This window comes from Neltuma alba, unplaced genomic scaffold (assembly GCF_004799145.2).
Source record: "Neltuma alba isolate B1F8T4 unplaced genomic scaffold, ASM479914v2 tig00012348_pilon, whole genome shotgun sequence".
Lineage (NCBI taxonomy): Eukaryota > Viridiplantae > Streptophyta > Magnoliopsida > Fabales > Fabaceae > Neltuma > Neltuma alba.
The window spans coordinates 89,485-110,233 of record NW_021636857.1 but is presented as its reverse complement, the minus strand read 5'-3'; the positions used below and the strand labels follow the sequence as shown (position 1 = coordinate 110,233).

The following is a 20,749-nucleotide window of genomic DNA, read 5'->3' as shown; positions in this document are numbered from 1 at the left end:
AATCTTAGTTCTATGTACATACCATTAAGTCGTTATTATTTATTTAAATAAATTTTTAATATAAAAATTTATATGTATTCTTTTTTAAATTAAAAAAATATTTACATCAAATTTCATATATCTATTATGTCGAGTTTTTTATTCACACATAATATGTTGATTATGTTATTTTTTTATGTAAATTTATAATTTAATAATAATATTTTAAAAATAGAACATATAACCAAATGTTATTAAAAAACTTGACCTAATATTAACATATATAATATTGTTCTTTTAAATATATTTATTTTTTTAAAAAAAAATTGAATTTAAAATAAATAAAACAGATGTTCAAACTTCAAAGGGGTTAAAATATGGCGCGTGGCGGCAGAACTTTTGTGTAAAGGCCTCCGAAGGCCCACCAAAAGCGGCAGTGTCGCACGTGGCTTCATTGGCTCATTGCGCCATTGGAGTTATCTGCTTAAACTGTTTCCAAAACCGTTGTGCTTCAGTTTCCATTTCCCCTCCGCTTCCCCTTCTTCGTCTACGTTCCCAATTCGATTCTTTTTTTTTTTTTTTTTATTTCTCAGAACACTAAACAGCCATTATTAGCCCAGCTGGCCTTCTTCTCTTGATTTTGTCTTAATTTTCACTTTTTCGGGACTCCCGATATGATCCGTTAACCAAATTGGTCTCCACTGGGCTTAGTTATCGTTTTTCTCCTTATATTTAAACCAAATTGATCTGTACTATGTTTCTTCATCGCACTCGATGATGGAATCTCCCTCCTTTTCTTCCTCCTCCTCCGATTCCAGTACCGTCGCCACCCGTGATCAGGTATGCCAGTCGCACTCTTAAAGTACTCCCCGACATTATTACGTTATTTTTACTGATTTATTTGGCTATCTGAGTTTCTCTTCTGTGACAACATGTTTTCTCTGTTTTGTTATCGTTTCACACTGTTTAATCTGATAAGCCCCAATCGCATTTTCATGGCGAAAGTATCCTCTAAATCATTTCTCTAATTCTGTTTATCTGCGCACCCCACTTTCTCTAATGGCAAGTCATTATCTGCTTGCCCTAAAATAAGTCACCATGTTGTCTATTTGCTCTCCAAGTTTTGTTGAAGAGCGAGAAACCAATCAGAAATTTTGAACACCATTACTTTTGATAGAATGCGGACCGAAGTCGGAGAAATGGCGACGTCCATGAAGCTGTGACCTTTGAACAATCGCGTCGATGGCATGATGTTTTCTGGTCGGGAATATTTATAATTCATTTGATTTCTCTGGCACTCATTATGGGGGTTCTCGGCCTGAATGGGTTTAAGAAAAGGGATAGACTAAATATTGGTATGTACACCGGACCCCCTCACAAGCGTGAACATGGATTGACCGAGGATTACTGGCCGCTTTATGCTGCTGCTGGTGGCGTTGGGACTGTTCTCGGATTGAGTTGGCTGCTGCTATTGGGTTCTCGCGCAAATCAAATGATGAAGGTGTCTGTTCACATACTGACCACTTATCTTGCTGTGATCAGTGTTTTGTGTTTCTGGGCTGAACAATTCTTCTGGGGAGTTATTTTTGCCACTGGCGCAGCCCTGCAATTCTTGTACGTGATATCGGTCATTGATAGGTATTGGCTCGAAATTGCATTTATTGAAAATAACGTCTCTCTGCGGAGTTCCTTCCATTTGTTTCTTATCATTGTTATTATTATAAATATAATTACAAAAACCTTTCTTCTCATAGCAGTAGCAATGCAGTAGAAATATCCTTTAGTGCCTTAAAATTATATAGGCGAGTTTAGTATATATTGCGCATCAAGTTAATATGTGAATGAATGTTTTTAAGGTAAATCTAAAAGGAAAATTTACTGTACTATTATTTTCATTTTAAACAAATATCTTTGCTGCCATTTTCTTCTTTCATTATAGCTTACATGAAAGTTCCTCCTTTTTCAAATGAACTACCTTTTGCTTATTCAAGATTTAGAGAAATTTTTACCCATTAATTAGTTTATTTATTTTACTTGAAAATTTTAGATGTTGAGGATGAGATAGTGGAAACTTGATTCTTGAAATTTGATGATTGGATGAAGTTTGGAAAATTATTTGATGGCAAGGAAAGGCCTTTCTTCCACTGATGGTATTTCTTTAGTTTTAACCAATATCCAAAGCTTCAGACTTTGGGGGAGAAAATTTATAAAACCTAAGGAGGGTGGTCATATAAAGAGTTTAACCCAGAAATGTCACGCTTGTTTGACTAGATGGTGCGGATGTGTGTAATATAATGCAAATAAACTTGTCTACAGCTATGTTTATTATTTATTAATATTTTATGCACTATAGATTCTTTCATGTGTTAACAGGCTAATATTGGTATTTCACTATTTCCTATTCTAAGATTGGCAGCTAACTTCTGTCTTTTACTTGTAGTTACTTTTGTTTATTATTCTATTATAGGTTATATTTCTCCCCACCCCCTGCTTTTGTCTTCTGTGAAAAATCATTGTCTGTGGGATGATTTCTGTTGCATTTCTTTTTTCCCCATCTAGACTTCCGTTTACCATGCTGATTCTCCAAAAAGCTATGAAGATGGTTTGCAGTCTTCCTGAGGTTATGAGAGTGGCATATGCATTTATGCTTGTGGTGCTTTTATGGATGGCCATATGGTCTTTTGGTGCATCAGGCGTTGTGGCTTCAAGCTTGTTTGACGTTGGATGCTGGTGGCTTCTTTTGGTGAGCCAGCAAGTTGTGCTCTTAATTCTATCTCTTCCCGTTGGGAGTTGAGGGTGATAATGGCAATGTCTTTTTTTTTCCCTTTTCTTTTTTTTTTTTCCCCTGAAAACTGCTTTTTCTGCTTACACTGATATTGCCACTTGTATATGCAGATTTTCTGTGTCAGTCTATTCTGGACAGGTGCTGTACTCTGTAATACTGTACATGTAATAGTGTCTGGGATGGTGTTTCTCAATCTCATTCATGGTGGTAGAGATGCAACTTCAATACATGATAACTCCTTAATAAGATCTTTACAATATGCCTTGACGAAATCTTTTGGCAGCATTTGTTATGGCTCATTATTTACAGCTGCTATTAGGACACTTAGGTGGGAGGTACTCACTGCCATTTGCATCTGTTAATACTTTGTGTGTGTGTGTGTGTGTTAAATTCAGTGGCTTTTTCTCTAGTTTCACCATAATTGCTATACATCTCTTAGATAAGGGGTTTCCGGTCGAAGATTGGCAACAACGAGTGTTTGCTTTGCTGTGTTGATTTCCTTTTCCATCTTGTGGAGACTCTTGTCCGATTCTTTAACAAGTATGCCTATGTTCAGGTATACTTTTGCTTTTATGTCAATATCACCCAAATGTTCTGTCTCCCTGTCTCTCTATCATACATGACAATTACATGTTTCTTTTTATATTTATTTTGATCTCTCAGCTATTGTTACCCTGAAATAAGGGTTATGTTGCCTTTCATTGATTCATTATTCCGTCAAATTTTGTCCTTGTTATAATTTCGACTTAATGTTATCTATGGAATTATGTTGACTATACTTCACAAAGAATGTTCACTGCTCGTCAGTGCATTAATGGGCAAAATCAAAACTCAATGTTCGCACAACTGGTTCAGCAGGGTCAAGTTGTTTAGTTGTAGGATAGTTGAACATTGAATATGAAATCTTAGAAACATCATTATCTAGCTAAAAGAGAAAAATGAGGATTAGAATTTTGGTGAATGTTACTGGAGGAAATTTGAGAATGATGTGCGATGTTCTGCCTCACAGCATTTGCTCCTGATGACATTGGTATGGCATTTATATGAGTGGTAGAATAGAGGATCAAGGCGCAGTATATTACAAAAGGCACATTATTTTATAGGCTTGGTCTACTCATAAACTCATGACTCTGTTTTTGTCACACATGAGGCTCCAATATATTAAATTTTTAACTTCTATTGTTAGACTCTTTGTTCATTTGTGAGTGAGGGTCCAAGGATGATGCGGTAATGCTGAGCCTATACAAGAGAAGTCTTGTACAAAGGTGCAATTGGCAGTTATAAGTATATTTCGTGTCAGAAGTGATCATTCACTTCTCTATGGTAACGGAAATCTAACAGTGCTTCCTAGATTTGAGGATTGATTCTTGATGAATGAATTTAGCTTCTGTCGTGCTTGGGCACTTATTTCAAATATTAACGTTTATGATTATGTCTGCTGCAGATAGCTGTTAATGGTAAAAGCTTTAATCGTTCAGCTAGGGATGCCTGGGAGTTACTCCAGTCAACTGGTGTTGAAGCACTTGTAGCATATGACTGTTCAGGTGCTGTCCTGCTAATGGGCGCTGTCTGTGGTGGTTTGATAGCCGGAACATGCTCTGGTGTTTGGGCGTGGTACAGATTTGGAGATAGAGATAGAATATTTATGATTGGAACAACATCTATGTTGATGGGGATGGTCTTGGTAAGTCGTAAGCTCAACTGTACAAGGTATTCAGTTGGGTTAGCAGTGTAATTGTTTTTTGCAAGGATCACAGCATTTTTTTGTATTAATGACTAATATTGCCTGTGATATGCCTAATCAATTTGGTCTATAATAGATAGATAGACTAAAGAGATATGTAAACATGTCAGTTACTCTTGCAAATACTACTGTTTTCTCGTGGTTGACAGGGAAACACTGCATTCTAGTTTGTGTCTTGTGATTGGGAAAGTAGCTCCAAGTGACTGTCTCCGCATTTAAGCATGTTAGTCTTAGCACTTCTTGATTGACTAGAGCTAGACATCTAGGCATGTTAATCACATCACCATGATACAAGTTATTGAATTTTACTTGAGCATCCTCATTGTCGAGCTCATGACCAATCTTATTTTGATTCTTTTTCTTTTCGGTGTATCATTATTTTGAGGTTGAGAATGCGAGTTGAAATGCGCAATTTTCAGGTTGGAGTGGCCATGGTTGTGGTGGAAAGTGCCGTGACATCCATATATATCTGTTATGCGGAGGATCCCTCATTGATTCGTAGATGGGACACTGAATTTTTCAACCAGATGTCTGAGACACTTCACCACAGACTTCAACATAGGAGTGCTCGAGCAAGGGAAGTTCTAACCAACTCACAACTTGATTACCGTGTTCGACAAAACACATCTTTTAATTAATTACCTTGTGTTGCAATCCTACTGCATAGTTTATATATCCCTTCGATCTTTCTTGTGGGGGAAGCTAAAAGTTGCCTCAGATATGGTCTTACACAAAGAAAACAAAATCCAGAAAAGGGGGTTTCAACCTTCATATGTATGTATATCTATAGTAAAAAATTTGTGTCTTCAAGGTATAAAAACAGAACTAGTTTCCTTATTGAGATGAGAGGAGTATTGGAATTCCATTTGAACACACTGCTTAGGCTGTAACTAACTAGAAAACAAAATACAGAAAAGGGGGTTTCAACCTTCATATGTATGTATATCTATAGTAAAAATTTTGTGTCTTCAAGGTATAAAACAGAACTAGTCTCCTTATTGAGAGGAGAGGAGTATTAGAATTCCATTTGAACATACTGCTTAGGCTGTAACTAACTAGAAAACTTTTGACGAAACGTGGGATTATATTTATCAGTACTTTTTGTAATATAATTAAGGGTGGCGTGTCCAGAATTCTGATGTGTTTTGTTTGATGCATCCAGCACTTTAAAGTATTTTGTAGTATTCAGCATCTTGAAGTGTTTTTTTAGTACCCTAAAAAATACTGAATAAATATTGTATGGTGCTTGATATACATTTATTTAATAAACCTTTTGAGGAGTTACTGACGAAGTTAACATTACTCATAAAATAATATTTTAAAAGCATAATTACTTTTGAAAAAAATAGCACTTTAATAATAAAATTATACCATAAAATATTTTAGGGTGTTATATGTAATTAAAAAAATATTTCAGATGTTAACACACTTCAAAATACTTCATAATACCGGAACGCACCTTAACCCTGTAATTAACCTTGACAAGCTGAAATAACGTAAGAATCTGATGTTGAACTGGGATAGAAGCATTATTGTGACATTTTGTTAACAATAACAAGGGAGAGTCGTCTAAGTGACATGGCGGAAGCAGAGTAAAGAATAGCACTGAGTGAACTGTAAGTAAAACCTGCTATGACCGAAAGTAAATGCCGTTGGATTGCGTAATCCAAAAAATACCAGTTAAGCCTTCATACATTCTTTGATCTCAGAAAGCATCACAAACGGCTATATCAAAGGGTTTATCAAAAGTCATCGCCCAACAAATTACACGTCATTCTTCTTTTTTTTTGGTAAAAAAGAACGAAACATTATTCTAAAATGAAATATGAACGACACTCCAGCCAAACACTTTCTGTTTGGTTGATTGAAGATGTGGAGAGGGGAAATAAAGATCCATTGTTTGATTTAGTAAAGGAGGCAAGGGGTTAATAATAAGGTGATTATTATACGCTTTGTCAAATTTTAGTTGTTTTCTTTTTCTTTCTTTCCCTTTTTTTTTTCAAACTTATGAATTCCTAGTTTTAAATGTCATAACTTAACTTCCGTGTCAGAATTAGATGTAAAATTTTCACTTTCAATATAATACAGATATTGTATACTATTTATTATAATTCTCATCAATAATTTTTTTTGGAAAAATTATTTGCTTAATTTTACTTGTCTACAGTGATGACGCAGGGTCGCAGGCTAGAGCTAACTAAAGAGAGCGGTAAAAACGCAAATGAGAAAAATGTGTGATTATAATGCTTTATTAACATGACTAATACTCTGAGAATCTAAAATTTGTATCAAATTAATACAAGATTGTCAATAGCAAGTCGCCCAGGTGATGATATATTATCCACCACATTCGAATAAGGTCCTCATGAAAGTCTCATCACCCTGTCGTGTAAACTCTCAAATTAATTAACTAAATTAACCCTATATAGTATAGAGGTCAACCTAGATCATCTCTCTCTATGAAAAGCTTTGTTAAAATTTTGAAAACCTTTTTAATTAAGAAAAACATGATGTAAAGAAGGAAGGAGTAAGAAAGAACATTAATTGATTTTTTAGGAAAATAAATTGAGAAAAAAAACAGTAAGTAAAAGAAACCGAAAGGAACGAAGACTTTACCAGAAGGATATACTTCCCGAAGACGTTATGAGTGGCTATCACGGTTCAAAAGGATGAAGAGTTTGTATAAAAACAATTACTAAGTCAAAAGAAAAAAAACCCTAAATAACATCTAAGTCGTGATTAATTAATTAATACTTATACCTAGAGAGCTAACATATAATCACCTTTCAATTAATCATTTAAAAACCACTTAGCTTGTGAATTTAATTAAATAATTATATCTTGTTCCTTAAAGAGAGTTATCTATTGAAAACCCTAGAGCATGAACTACTTGTGCAAATCAAAATAGAAATCTATACAGATAAACACTCATAAAATAATGAGAAAAATGAAAATATATTCATTGAAAACTTCTAAACATAGTTATTCAACTAAAACACAAATCAAATATCAGTCCACAAAAGAAATAAAAATCCTAACCTGAAAAATTTATAAAAGCAATATCCTAGTGAATTAAAATATAAAAACTAACAAACTCCCTAATAAAAATAGAAACTCAAGCCACGTTATCTTGCCCTCAGAAACAATGAGGACTAGCCACATATATGGTTAGATAACACCATAATGATAAAAAGAAAATAACAAAAAGATAGTGAAATAATTAGACACAAGAGAAAGTCAAGAGTGTGTTTGTGTTTGTGCAGTGTAGATAGCTTCGTTGCTTCTCTAAGGCTCCTTTGATCTCCTTTTATAGCTTTTGAATATGTTCTAGGTAGATGAAGAAACCCTTGAGTCTTCTAGCTTTATCTTTTATCTTCTTTTATCTTGTAATCTTGATAGAATTTTAAATTTGAATTCTCTTGATTTGGTGTGAACTTCATGACAACCAAAGTCAAAGGACTTTTGAATTTAAATGATATTGGATAAAATCTAAAATCAAAGCAAAAATACCTTTCAAAAGAGAAATTATAAAAATATAATAAAAATACACTTTTAAGCAATTAATTCATATAATTTCCTTAAATCAAAATATGAGTATCTATTACATTTTAAACCCTTCAAACATTATAAAATCCCTTAATTATACATAAAAACATGTTATAAAATAGAGATACATCAAAGTCTAATTCTGACATGTACATTTTTGGGTCCACCCTAAATTGAAGGTTAGAGCTTTTTCTTCATCTTTGATGAACCAAATAATTGTCTTCACTTCCTTCAAAAATCCCAAGTCAAACATAGGCAAAGTACATAACTAGTGCTCCACTCAGCAATTTATTGATTGGCTGATTTATAGAAGCAAGTGATGAAAACAGTTCACCCACGAGTTAAAGCATGTGCTTATGTATGGATCTTATGCTCTTTACGCAAAGGCACATCACGCAAACACAACTGCTCCTAATCCATTTTCAACTAAAATGCATTTCTTAAAACATAGAATCTGCCTCTTCCCAATGCTCAAATATCAAATGTTCAAAAACAGGGCTTCATTGTTAACAAGAGTTGATGTAGTTGATAAAGAATCAATCCATAACCAGTAAGGTCATGAGTTTGAATTTCATTGTCAATATAAAGATCTTATTAACGTACAATTTGTAAGTATCTCTATAAATGTTTTTTTAAGTCTGGAGGTATGCCTAGTCCTAATGAACTCCGAATTCAACTCACCTGAACCTTTTTTTACTAAAAAAAAGGCTCTTCTTTCATTTTTCTTTTTCATGAACCTTGTTCATTCACTCGATTTTTAAGACTAGTCTTTTTGGCCAGCTTCCAAAGTACACGAATGCATTGTGTTGGGAAACTAATTCCCATGTCAGAAAGCAATAATAAAAATATTTTTTGCTTTTCTTATTATTTTTATTATTATTATATTTGTCATGCACCAAAAGCAGCCGCACTAGATGATACACTATTTTCTCCTTTAAGACACATCAGGATTCGCCATTCTTCACTTCCCAACCTGCCTTCTCTCTGCTTCCTCCATTCCAACTTACAGCGCCTCATCTTTCTCATGTATCAGAAGGGAAACATGGCTGTCGGTGGCGCCGTGCCGGAAGGGGAATTGGCAGATTGTGTCATGGTAGATAATCTTTTTCTTCTTCTAGTTTCAAGTCAATTCGCACGTTTTATTTGCAATTTAATCCTCTGTATGTTTGTCTATTAACACGTCACGCGTATGTAGGACTGGTTCTGGTGTGCTGTTTCACTCCCTCCGGTCTCGGACACAAGACAATAAGGGGGGGAAAAAAAAAAGGAGTGAATTTACAAAGCATGAGGATGACTTAAGAGAGAAAGAAATTAACCTTTCAGTATGCATAAATATAGCAAAAAAAATTGTGTTTTGGAACAAATTTAATGAAGAAAACTAATTTCAACCAATTTTCTTGGAATCTGTAAATTAATTAACAGTGTTATATTTAAGATAGGAGGGAGCATCCTATTAATTTCTGTAATGTTGTAGCTCCTGTTTATTGTCAGCTTGTCTTTATATGAGGCTCGACCTAGCTATTAGAATGGAAAGAGTCCCACGATAATTAATAAAGAAATTATTAAAAGTATATCATGTTAAAGAAAGTTCTATCAAATTGATTTAAATTAGTTTGATAAAAAGCCAACCCCCAACACATACTTATATCTTTTGGGGGAAAAAAAAATCTAACTAACAAGACGATTCTGCAATGCCAGTCAGTTCATTTCGTTGATTTGCGGACTAATCTAATGCTTATATATAACAAGTAGAACATATTTGGACGATTAATAGGCTCTGATTTATTAGTAATTTTAATAACAGCAATCTGCCGCTTGCTCTATGATCTTCACTGATTCATAATGTTCCTAATGCAGAATATACGTCTTGCAACTGGGGATCATGCTCATTCTGTGGTCGAAAATGGTACGTTAATCTCATACTTGTTTTGAAGATGTTGTTGTTATGCTACTTTTGATCCTTAATATTAGACCCAATTTACTAATTCGAAGAGATTAAGAAAATTTCTAGATCAATTGATTACAGCATAGATGTTACATGATCTCTCTAAAATACTTATGTTTATTGTTAGATTGTATATCAATTTATAAGTGAGACAAATTAGTTTTAAAAAATTGATAAATATAAATACTGTAAAATAATTTAATAACTTTCTTAATATCTTCAAATTAATCAATTGAAGTATTATATTAAAGAGCAGATGACGTAGTATCATACTAGACATGTCTGCTGCATTTCTTAGATTTTCAAGCAAAGTAGCCGCCAAATATTAGAAGAGAACATCCCTAATCGTGTGCACAACTATATTACCTCTCTCTAGTGATGCAGAAACTAAATAACTAATTTATAAATCTTAAAAAAATTACTCAAATTATTAATTATTTATAATAAATATGTGTTAGTTTTCTACAAACCCCATTGATCATTGCCCAATTTTAATATATACAGTTAACATAGATATATAGTTTGAGAAAAATTTATAAATTTAAGAAACAACATGGATTAAAGTCTTATATTTAAGACTAAAATAAACACTTCAACTAGTTTTTACATTATTTAGGGCCAGAGAGAGTAATTTGCAAAGTAGGAGTTTACATGAACTTGTTGTTAGAAATTGAAGCACATAACTTAGGACTTGACATAACTGGCTAAAAATTAAACCAGCGACCCTTGTGGCTGAGAGAAGAGAAACTCATGTTGCCATGTGGTTCCGTTAATGTTATGAGATAAGTTTTAAGGCAATACTGATTTAAACTAACTGGGACCTAATTCTTCAGGTGCCTTAACATTTGACAAGGACTATGAGCAGTGGGTCAATGAGCATCAAAAACTGATAAACGACCTAAGAACGGCAAGTAATTCGCCAGTGGATAAGGATAATGATGATGATCTGCATAATGTTGTTGAGGGTGTAAGAGCCCACTACGATGAATTATTTAGGTTAAAGAGCAAAGGGACAAAGGCTGATGTATTTCACATGTTCTTTGGCATGTGGAAGACGCCTGCAGAAAGATGCTTTATGTGGTTAGGTGGATTCCGACCATCTGAACTTCTTAAGGTAAAATGGTCTAACCCAATCCTTCTTTTCCTAAGTTATTTATTCTCGTACACCAAGGTATATATGTAGGATTAGGTGCGGTTGTACCCCAACTACTTGGGTTAAAACATTTATGGCTTTGTTTGGTGGCTTTTCGGCTCAGAAGAACCGTGGGGCCATTTGTAAGTACTTTGGTAACATTGCGTTAGATTGGATTGACTTTTAGCCTAAACTGGCACTTTTTTTATTTAAAAAAAAGCCTGTATGTATATATTTTAATTTGACATTCACTGGTATTCTTACTCAATTCATTACACTTAAGCGCTGCAATTATTTAGGTATGGCTAAGTATTCTAAGTCTGTTAGTGTTTTGAAGTGTTGGACATACTTTTAATTAAAATCATGCTTACTCTTTTTATATATAATATAAATGTATATTATAATACATTATGGTTTCTCAAGAACCTCTTGAAGATGCGTCTTAATTCTCCCTAGTCTCTATTGTATATCACTTTCCATATACATCACCTCTCTACATCTTTTAACAAATAATACTTTTACAAAAAAAATATATAAATTAAAAATCAAAAAGAAAAATCCTCGATTTTGATGATATTTGTGAGAGGTAAAGGATGAAAAGTAGTAGTAAATAAAGATCAATCAAGATTCAAGATTTGGATGGGTGTGACGTGTGTGTTGAAAGGATGACTGAAACATATCATATTCAATCACCGTACCTTCGATCCTAATTAAATATAACTGTGTTTACTTTTTATCTCAGATATTAAGGAAGCAGCTTGAGCCATTTGCGGGGCAGCAATTGATGGAGCTATATAATCTGCAGCAGTCTTCGATGATGGGGGAGGAAGCTTTATCACAAGGCATGGACGCATTGCAAGGCATTCTCTCTGAGATACTTTCTTCATCTTCAACCTCCCTCGGATCCACCAGTTCTGCAAATTCTGCCAAATACGATATCATGGAACTTGCTAGGAGCAAGCTGCTCAACTTACAGGATTTCCTTCCTGTGGTATATGGAATCCACAATATGCCATATATACAGTTTCATTATTTTCCCTCTTTTAAGTTTACTTTCTGAGTCATTTCTCTACATTAATCTACAATGCGCTTCCTATATGGGAGTGAATACTTATGAGGCAATGATCCGTCAAATTACTTGAAATATCTGTGTCAATATTGCATCCGATATCTATACGTATTGATGATAATTGTACATAAGAAATATCGAAATATTTTTTTTGATTAATTCTTTTTTTTTTCAGTTTTTTTAATGTGCATCTAATGTTTAGTTTAGGTCATTTCACCCCAATTCTGAAATCCCATTTTAGGTCCATTTTGTGATTTTGGGGGATGGATTTGGTTTTGACTAATTTTGATGTATTTATTAATTGTCTTTTGTCCAAATAAAAATTAGATTATCCTAAGAAAATGTAAATTATGTAGGAAGGGAAGAGATTGATGATACTACTACCTATTGCAGGCACTAGACAGTAGGCAGTAGGCAGTAGGCATTAATAAAAATATGATTAATGATTATATTTTGCTTATTAAATAATTTAGTCTTTTCTTTATTCTTCTGGTCCTATTTATATGGTTAAAAAAAAATTGTCCTATTTATAGAGTACTAAGAAAAAAATTTTGTATGAATATGCAATTTTACCCTTTATTTATTATTGTGTTGACTTTGCTTACATAAATTATAATGCATATTAAATTAGGATAAAGTTAAAAAATTATTAAATTTTAAATGATAATTAATAAAATTTAAGGGTTTTTATAGTTTGTATGAAACATATTGAAAATGACTTATAAATATGACAATATGAGTTTTTTTTCCCCTCAAATAATTTACCTTCTCTATTCTTTCTAGTATCGAGCTATTTTCAATTTCCTGGCTTATATATCTTCAAGAACGCCACTAAATTAAAGTTTTAAGCTATAAACCCACCGCATACTGATTTTATACTTTCATCTTCTCAGGCTGATAATTTGAGGCAGCAAACTCTGCGGCAGTTGCAAAGAATCTTGACCACGCGACAAGCAGCTCGAGCCTTCCTACTCATAAATGATTACATTTCCCAACTACGAAATGTAAAATGCTATACACACACACACACACACACACACACACATTGTTGGTCAGGCAAAAAATATATATATTGTTGGGTTAGCTATTCGATTTTGGTTATGATTGATAAGTTATCATCATTTTAATTATGTTGTCTTGTTCAGAATCTTTGTAGGCTCGCTCATCAGAATCAAGTGGCTAAGAGGAAGTGTCGGTCGGAAGAAAAGGTACATCTTCTTGAGGGCTTTGATTTCTTATGATATAGTATATGTAAAAGGGTTGATCAACATAATTAATCTTCATAGACTTATGTGTGTGTGTGCGCGCGCTATTCCTAACAACTAATGCAGGGTACACTAATTGCAATCGAGTATCCTGAGGATCATTGTCGTTCAGTGGTTAGAAATGGTACATGTCACTCCTCTTGTCATAATAAACTGCAATTATTATTGATTACCCCTATGCATCTTCTCTGCTGCATTTCTTAGATTTTCAGGCAAAGCATCACATGCATCCTTAATCATGCTAGCTATTGTATTCAATCAAGATTTTTAAGGTTGAGTTAAGATGTGCGACTTTGTCATAATTTTGAAGCCTGTTTAAATTTTGCTTGTCTGGTTGTTTCTGCAGGTTGTTGCTCCTATATATAGTTCCGTTCCTATATATAGCTAGAGCTCCTACAAAATTTAGTGAAATATTTATGACTTTTTTTTTGTCAAAATACTCTTATTTCCTTCACTCTCAACTTATGGGTTTTCTTTTTTCTTTTTTTTTTAACATGACCGAGGGTAGATTTTAAAAATGTTTGACATTTTACTAATTTCAATTTATATAAACTAGTTAACAAGTGCTGATAATTAAGGAGGACAATAAGTACTAGTGAGGAGAAGCAGGCATATATAAAAGACGCATTTAGTAGAAGGTTTTATATAGCAGCAGTGTATTACTTTTCTGGTTTGCTGATCCAGAAGTGTTGACCGCAAAACTTATATTCAGGTGCCTTGGCATTCGACAAGGACTATGAGCACTGGTTAGATGAGCACCAACGTGTGATCAACAATCTAAGAACGGCTTTTAATTCTCAGATGGGAGACAATGATGAACTGCATACTACCATTGTTGCTGTTACATCACATTACGATGAATTATTCAGGTTAAAGAACATAGGCACAAAGGCTGATGTATTTCACATGCTCTCTGGTGCCTGGAAGACGCCTCTCGAAAGATGTTTTATGTGGTTAGCTGGATTCCGATCATCTGATCTTCTCAAGGTAAATGCTCTAGTTTGATCCTTGTTTCCCAAGTTGCTTAATCTCTGCATTGGAAGGCTTAAGGGTAATTTTTTTCCCCAAATTATTTATGAAAGCGTAGTGAGTATTTAAAAGCTTTTTTGTTTTTACACTCAATATTGTCATGTAAGTGTTAAAAAAAAAAAATCTTACCCTAACCTTTCAAAAACTAATATTTACCGTTAACTTTTTTACACAGAAAAGGCAATATTGTTACCTTTTTAACATTTATGAAGCGATATTAAGCCCCCCCCCAAAAAAAAAAAACAATTCCAGATACCCATTCATGAATACTTGCGAGGCAAAAGTTAACCCTTAGTATGGTGAAATATGTCATCTTGATTCTTTTATGAGATGTACTATGTTGATTCCAGATAGTGAGGGACCAGCTGGAGCCATTAACAGAGGACCAATTGATAGGGTTGTATAATTTGCAGCAGTCTTCGTTTCAGGCTGAGGATGCTTTGTCACAAGCCATGGGAATGTTGCATCAAAATCTTTCAGAGACACTTTCCTCATCAGCAGCCTCCCTCGGACCCACTGGTTGTGGAAATGTTGCCCAACACATGGATCAAATGGCACTTGGTATGAAAAATCTTGACAGTTTGGAAGCAATCCTCCATCAGGTAAATTAAATAATGCGATAAAACTACCTAGTTTCATTATTTTGCCTTATTAGTCACTTGTCTAGTAGTGAATCATTTACTGTGTTGTTTCTATTTTCAATATCTTGGTCATCATCAAGCACACTCTTAAAGTCTAACCTACATATATATATATATATATATATATATGTATATCTTGTTCATCTCAGGCTGATATCTTGAGGCAACAAATTCTGAATCAACAGTTGCCAAGAATCTTGACCATGCGACAAGTAGCACGTGCATTCCTTGTCATAAATGACTACATTTCTCGAATAAGGAATGTAAAATGTGGGAGCTGTCCTGTGATTGATAGTAAACTGTAACATGTTGGAGATCTCTTATGAATATGGTCCCATTTAGTATGTTGGAAGGAATGGGATATATATGATGAAACATAAGTACGTTTAGCATGTCAAATAAAGTAAATGGAATCTTCGAATGCTTTTTGTTTGGTATCGCCTGTATGGGTATCTTTAACGTTTAGTGGAATGGAAGTTTAAATGTTACTGCTAGTGTTTCATCCTCTTTTCCCATTGTTTCATAGCTTATCAATATCATCATTCTTCTTCGAGAACAGAGACATGGATTGATCATAAAATATGCCAGAAGCAAATGCATCATAGATTCATATGAAAATTCTTATACGTATTCGCACTTCAAAACTTGTAATTCCAAAAACTAAATTAGAGGCAAAAACAAGTTAATTAGATTTATCAAAATTCAACCCCAATTTGTAAACTAAATCAGTATCTAACAACACATCAAAATTCATTAAAAGATAACTATGCATCAATAGTGTTTTTGAACAACTTCGACGAACCTATAAAGATGAAAGAACTGAGCTATCTAAATTCATTTCTATTATTTATTTTATTGATTAATGTGATTAGATAATGTTATTATATATGTATGCTTTTATCCTATGAAGCTCATGGTGAGTGAAGTTTTTTGAGGTTATGGTAATAAAACATTTAATGTGTCTTAAATTTCCATAAACATTAAGAGAATATAATCTCTAAAAATGTTATTATATAATTAAATTAGGTTCAAAACTATGGTCCTCGATATGAATACTAAAATAACAACTGTTTTATGATATCCATACACACACGTTTCTTCTTAATATATAGTTGTGGTGGATCAAGGAAGCTAAAACAAAGAATCAGTAAATTAAAATGTAAAATGGAAAATGAACGAGTCTGCACATACTAGTAGTCCAACAATTAATAAAATGCTAATTAAAGGGTTCATTCATTCTTTGATCTCAGAAAACGTCAAAAAGACAAAAATCTTGAAGGGTTTACACTGTGAGCCACTGCAAAACAAATGAGAAATCGTTACCTTTTTTTTCTCCTTCAAGGGCTACAATTAAATGTTATTAGAGCTCTCCTATGAAGTTATGATGAGTGAGTTTTTATGGTTATATATAATAATAAAATGGTTACTTTGTTGGGAGAATCCCACAAAAAAAAGTTTGAAATTGCCAAATTTCAAATACAAAATTCTTATAAAAATATGTTGTTATTTACAAATTCAGTGTTGTCAAAACCTATTAAGTGTTGTTACTAAATCTGATTTAAAATTTAGTAATTCTAAATTTTTTTTTGTAGGATTCTCCTTTTGCTTGATTATTTTCTATGAATGCACACATAAGAACGATGTTCTTATGTGTGTGTAGCCAAGCCAAAAATCCAGCCAAGCACTTTCCTTTAGTAAACTGCGTGTCTTTAGTTTAGTGCCAAACGCGTTCTTCAGAGCCAGCTTAATCACCATTCCTATGTTCAATTTTATGTTTTTGGTATTGGTTATATCACTATCACCCGAGCCCCTTCAAAATGCACTAAGTTAATAAAGTTGGATCAATAGAGGGCGTAATCCACCCTTCCCCACTTTATATGTAACCAGTATGCTTAGTTGTATTTCTTTTTTCTCTTCTCTGAGAAAAAAATCTTTAATACATTTAAATTATATAATTTTCAAGATTTGTTTGATTTATTATCTGATATCCTCTCTCTACGAAAATCAACTAATAATGTTCTAAAAACGTGTGTAGGTGTGTGTTAAAGAACTGCTTCTTTTTTTTAATACTATCTCTTGTCCTTAATATGAAAGCTATACAACTAGTTTGAGAGTATTAAAAAAATCAGTTAAATTAGTTATTTATCATGTGTTGGTTTTCCCAAAATATCTTCTTCAATCATGTGCATTGGATAATTGGAGTTGTCCTTTAGAGGAAACCCTTACAATTAATAAGGATATTTTGAGAAAAGATGAGAGAGAAAAATGGGTTAAGGTCTGATGGTTTGGACCAAATCTAGCTCTTAACTACTTCTTATATTAAAAAGCAGAGATAGAATATACTTATACATAGAAGAACTTTGATTAATCCCCCAGGCTTTTACAAGATTACAGCTAGCCATGCGACCTTTGGTTGTTCAGTACGAGTCAAAGCACATATGATTAGTGCGCCACTCAGCAATTTATTAATTGATTGATTTATAAAGAGAGTCAGCTCTATTAATTATAAAGTTACCCCTAGGATTAAAAACAGTTACCCCTATGAGTTAAAATGCTCGCTTTACTATGGCATATATACTTACAGATCTACGTCGCTTTACTCAAGGGCATATCACACAATAGAGGTGGTCCTAATTAATTAATAATAATTTTAAGTTAATTAATAAGCACTTCTTAAAAGTTATTAAACATAGAATCTGCCTCTTCCTAAGGCTTAAGTACGAAATGTGCGTTCAAAAACAATTGCACATCCGATCCAAAGGCTTTCTTTCTTTCGTGTTTTTTAATATTCTTCTTTAATCCTTAATTTTTGGCAAGTACTGTATATAATAAAATACTTGATGGTGGTTAATTGTATGTGTCAAAGGATTGGTTTATTTAGTGCCTCATGACTTTTAATTGTCATATTGGATTTATCACTTTTCCCCATTCTGAAACATGTCATAATTAAAGAAGCCGAATATTTTGTTAATACTACTGTGTGTTCACATGGAGATATTCGTTTGTAACAAGCTAAGTCCGTTAATCTTAGCACCTAAGTAATTTTTTTCCCAAACAACCTTAGGAACCCACCTTCTAATTATATGTACTACTTAGTGATCTTTTCTTCTTTCGTTGTGTGATTTGCAAATCGAATATAAATTTTTTATGGGGAATTTGATTTAATTGATTCGATTTTTAATTTGATAATGTGAATGACGAAACGGATTTTCTCTTGATGATGTTGCACCACTGAAGCATATACCGGTTAATAAAAAAAAATGTGAATATAATATACAACCGGTTATGAAAATAAATATTTGAATGAAGTTTGAAAGAGAGTGATAAAAAGAATAATGATTTTTATGTTTTGTTATATTTTAGTGTTCATAAGAGTAAACGATAAGTCGATAACGTTGGGACTTTGTTCAAAGAAACGGATTCGCTCTAGTTATTTGTTATTCAATAGTAACGCTCAAATCTTGGATTGAACTAAATATGAATAAAAGTAAACATAAATGTTAAAAAATTGAACTAAATACACCGATTAGGTACAATATGCACACACGTTTTTTAACCCAATAAAATTTATATTTTAATACTGATAAAAAAAATTATATTTGAATACAACTGATTTGTTTTGTTCGATTTAATTAAGTTTGATATAAAATGAAAGTATTGAATATCCCACTTTGCCGGTAAGTGTAACTAAGCATTTCATCCACTGTGTTGATAAGTATTTCTTGCACCTTCTAGTTCTTTCTTCCAATTAAGGGTGTTCATCAGTGTCCCACTCCGGTTATGTCGAAACAGGACATAAAACAGAAAAGCTATCCCATCACAATTATCAGGACGAGATCAAGATGGGATTATCTCTATTTCGTCCAATTCCGTGAACACTCTTACTCCCAATATTCCTTCAATCACATGGTAGGAAATATTATCATTTATTTACAATTTTTCTTTTTATCATATTGATGTAATTCCTAAAAGCAGGTTTCTTTCTTTCAATGTTGCTAGTATAGGCTATCTAACTATTTCTAATATTTACACATTCTCTTTTAATATATCATTTTGTTGTAGTCTCAATTTTGTTCCTTACCACTTCAATCCTTAATATAAGTCATCTTTAGTATAAGTCATGACTCATGTTGGCCAAAAAAAAAAAAGTCATGACTTGTAAGACATTTTTATATACTAAGAAATGTATTAAATTGATAAAAAAAATTTTAATTTTACCCTTATTAAAGTTCTTTCTCTATATTTATAAATTATTCTCATATCTTTTTTCCTCTTTCCAATGTGAATTAAAAAAAGATAAAATTGAAAACAAGTGTTAAATATATTATAAGTGACTTTATATTTAGAATCAAAACTTTTGATACGAAGCCAGTAACATTTAAGAATTAAGATCAAAGTGGCACATTAGCTCTTCCTTTTTGCAATAATAAAAAAGAAAACAAAAAAAGTGTTTGAATCATCAATATATATAAAAAATGAAAGTAATTAAGCTCAATCTTAAAGCTTGATATAGTATAAGGTAATGCATTAATTAAAAGCAGGATGTATTAATGATGAGTTGAAATAATGAGAAAATAAAAGAAATTAAGGTGAGTGAGGATTACACGCCATCAGAGAAAGGAGAGAGAAGTGATTCTTTGAGAGAGAGATAAATTGAAGAAGAGAGAGTACACTGAAACAATGGACGCAGGTGGCGGAATCTTTTGGAGTGTAAACACTGCGCACAAATTTTTTGATTCACTAACTTGGAACCTTCCTTGACGTGCTTTCTTGTTAAAATGATTCTATTTCTCTCCCCTTCCTCCTTCCCTTTTCTCTTGTCTTTATTTTCTCTCTCTACTACAGTACTCTGACCTCTGTATGTATTCATGTATATTTGCACTGATCATCACATTGATATACCATACCCTGCTCTCATTCTGCTATATATATATATATATATATATCAGATTAGTTTAGGGTTTTTTTAACACAGTTTTGCTTTACTTTTGGTTTCTGACTTGATGGGGGCAAAACTTTCCTTTCTGTTGTTTTCTGCAGATTATTTGGAACAAGTTTAGTATTTCTAGATCAATGACATGTTCATTTTCATGTGTTTAATTAGGAAAATACGCTCTTTCGAACGCTGACAATAACATTGGATTTGAACCAAAGTAAGTAGGGGAAACTAACCGGCTTCTGTTTTTCTATTTTAAGGTTAAAACAAGATCAGATATTTGCATTTTGTTCTAACGTCTAGAATTATACCTACGTAGTCCATGCATGAATATTAAAATTCAAAATTAAGTTTATAAAAAGTACATGTTCATTTCTGCAATTATCGTAAGCCAACAAGTAATAATTTCAATCTCTGAGAATTTTCGCCTCTAGTCTTTGATTTTATTATTTGGAAAAATCATTCTTGAGGTACTTATAGTTTCTTCAAATTTTAATTTGCTACCTATAAATTTTTTATATTAAATCATTTATTTTATTCTGCTAGTATGATTAGTTTTTATATATGATCTGATAATAGTAATAGAACGAATTAATATTATAGGAATGAATGGTATTAAAAGGGTAAAATTAAAAGATTCAATGAGAAAACAAAACACAGCTATCAAATTAAAAATTA

At 32.7% G+C, this 20,749-nt stretch overlaps 2 protein-coding genes across 3 annotated transcripts; both read left to right on the top strand.

Moving 5' to 3' along the window:
* The first annotated feature begins 547 nt into the window (after positions 1-547).
* On the top strand, positions 548-5,540 carry LOC114726219 (CTL-like protein DDB_G0274487). 2 transcript variants are annotated; one of them, XM_028912796.1, is made up of 7 exons: positions 548-819; positions 1,157-1,593; positions 2,539-2,722; positions 2,875-3,099; positions 3,204-3,320; positions 4,209-4,448; positions 4,928-5,540. In XM_028912796.1, the coding sequence occupies exons 1-7, from the start codon at positions 754-756 to the stop codon at positions 5,144-5,146; spliced, it is 1,488 nt and encodes a 495-aa protein (XP_028768629.1). In that variant the 5' UTR covers positions 548-753; the 3' UTR covers positions 5,147-5,540. The 2 variants fall into 2 exon arrangements, with proteins under 2 accessions (XP_028768629.1, XP_028768630.1); XM_028912797.1 differs by having other exon boundaries at positions 1,157-1,617.
* Positions 5,541-9,074: 3,534 nt separating this feature from the next.
* Positions 9,075-15,568, top strand: LOC114726280 (transcription factor TGA2.3-like). The gene is made up of 10 exons (XM_028912868.1): positions 9,075-9,147; positions 9,912-9,960; positions 10,833-11,113; positions 11,874-12,122; positions 13,094-13,204; positions 13,346-13,408; positions 13,532-13,589; positions 14,178-14,452; positions 14,845-15,096; positions 15,285-15,568. The coding sequence occupies exons 1-10, from the start codon at positions 9,079-9,081 to the stop codon at positions 15,438-15,440; spliced, it is 1,563 nt and encodes a 520-aa protein (XP_028768701.1). The 5' UTR covers positions 9,075-9,078; the 3' UTR covers positions 15,441-15,568.
* The last annotated feature ends 5,181 nt before the right edge of the window (positions 15,569-20,749 follow it).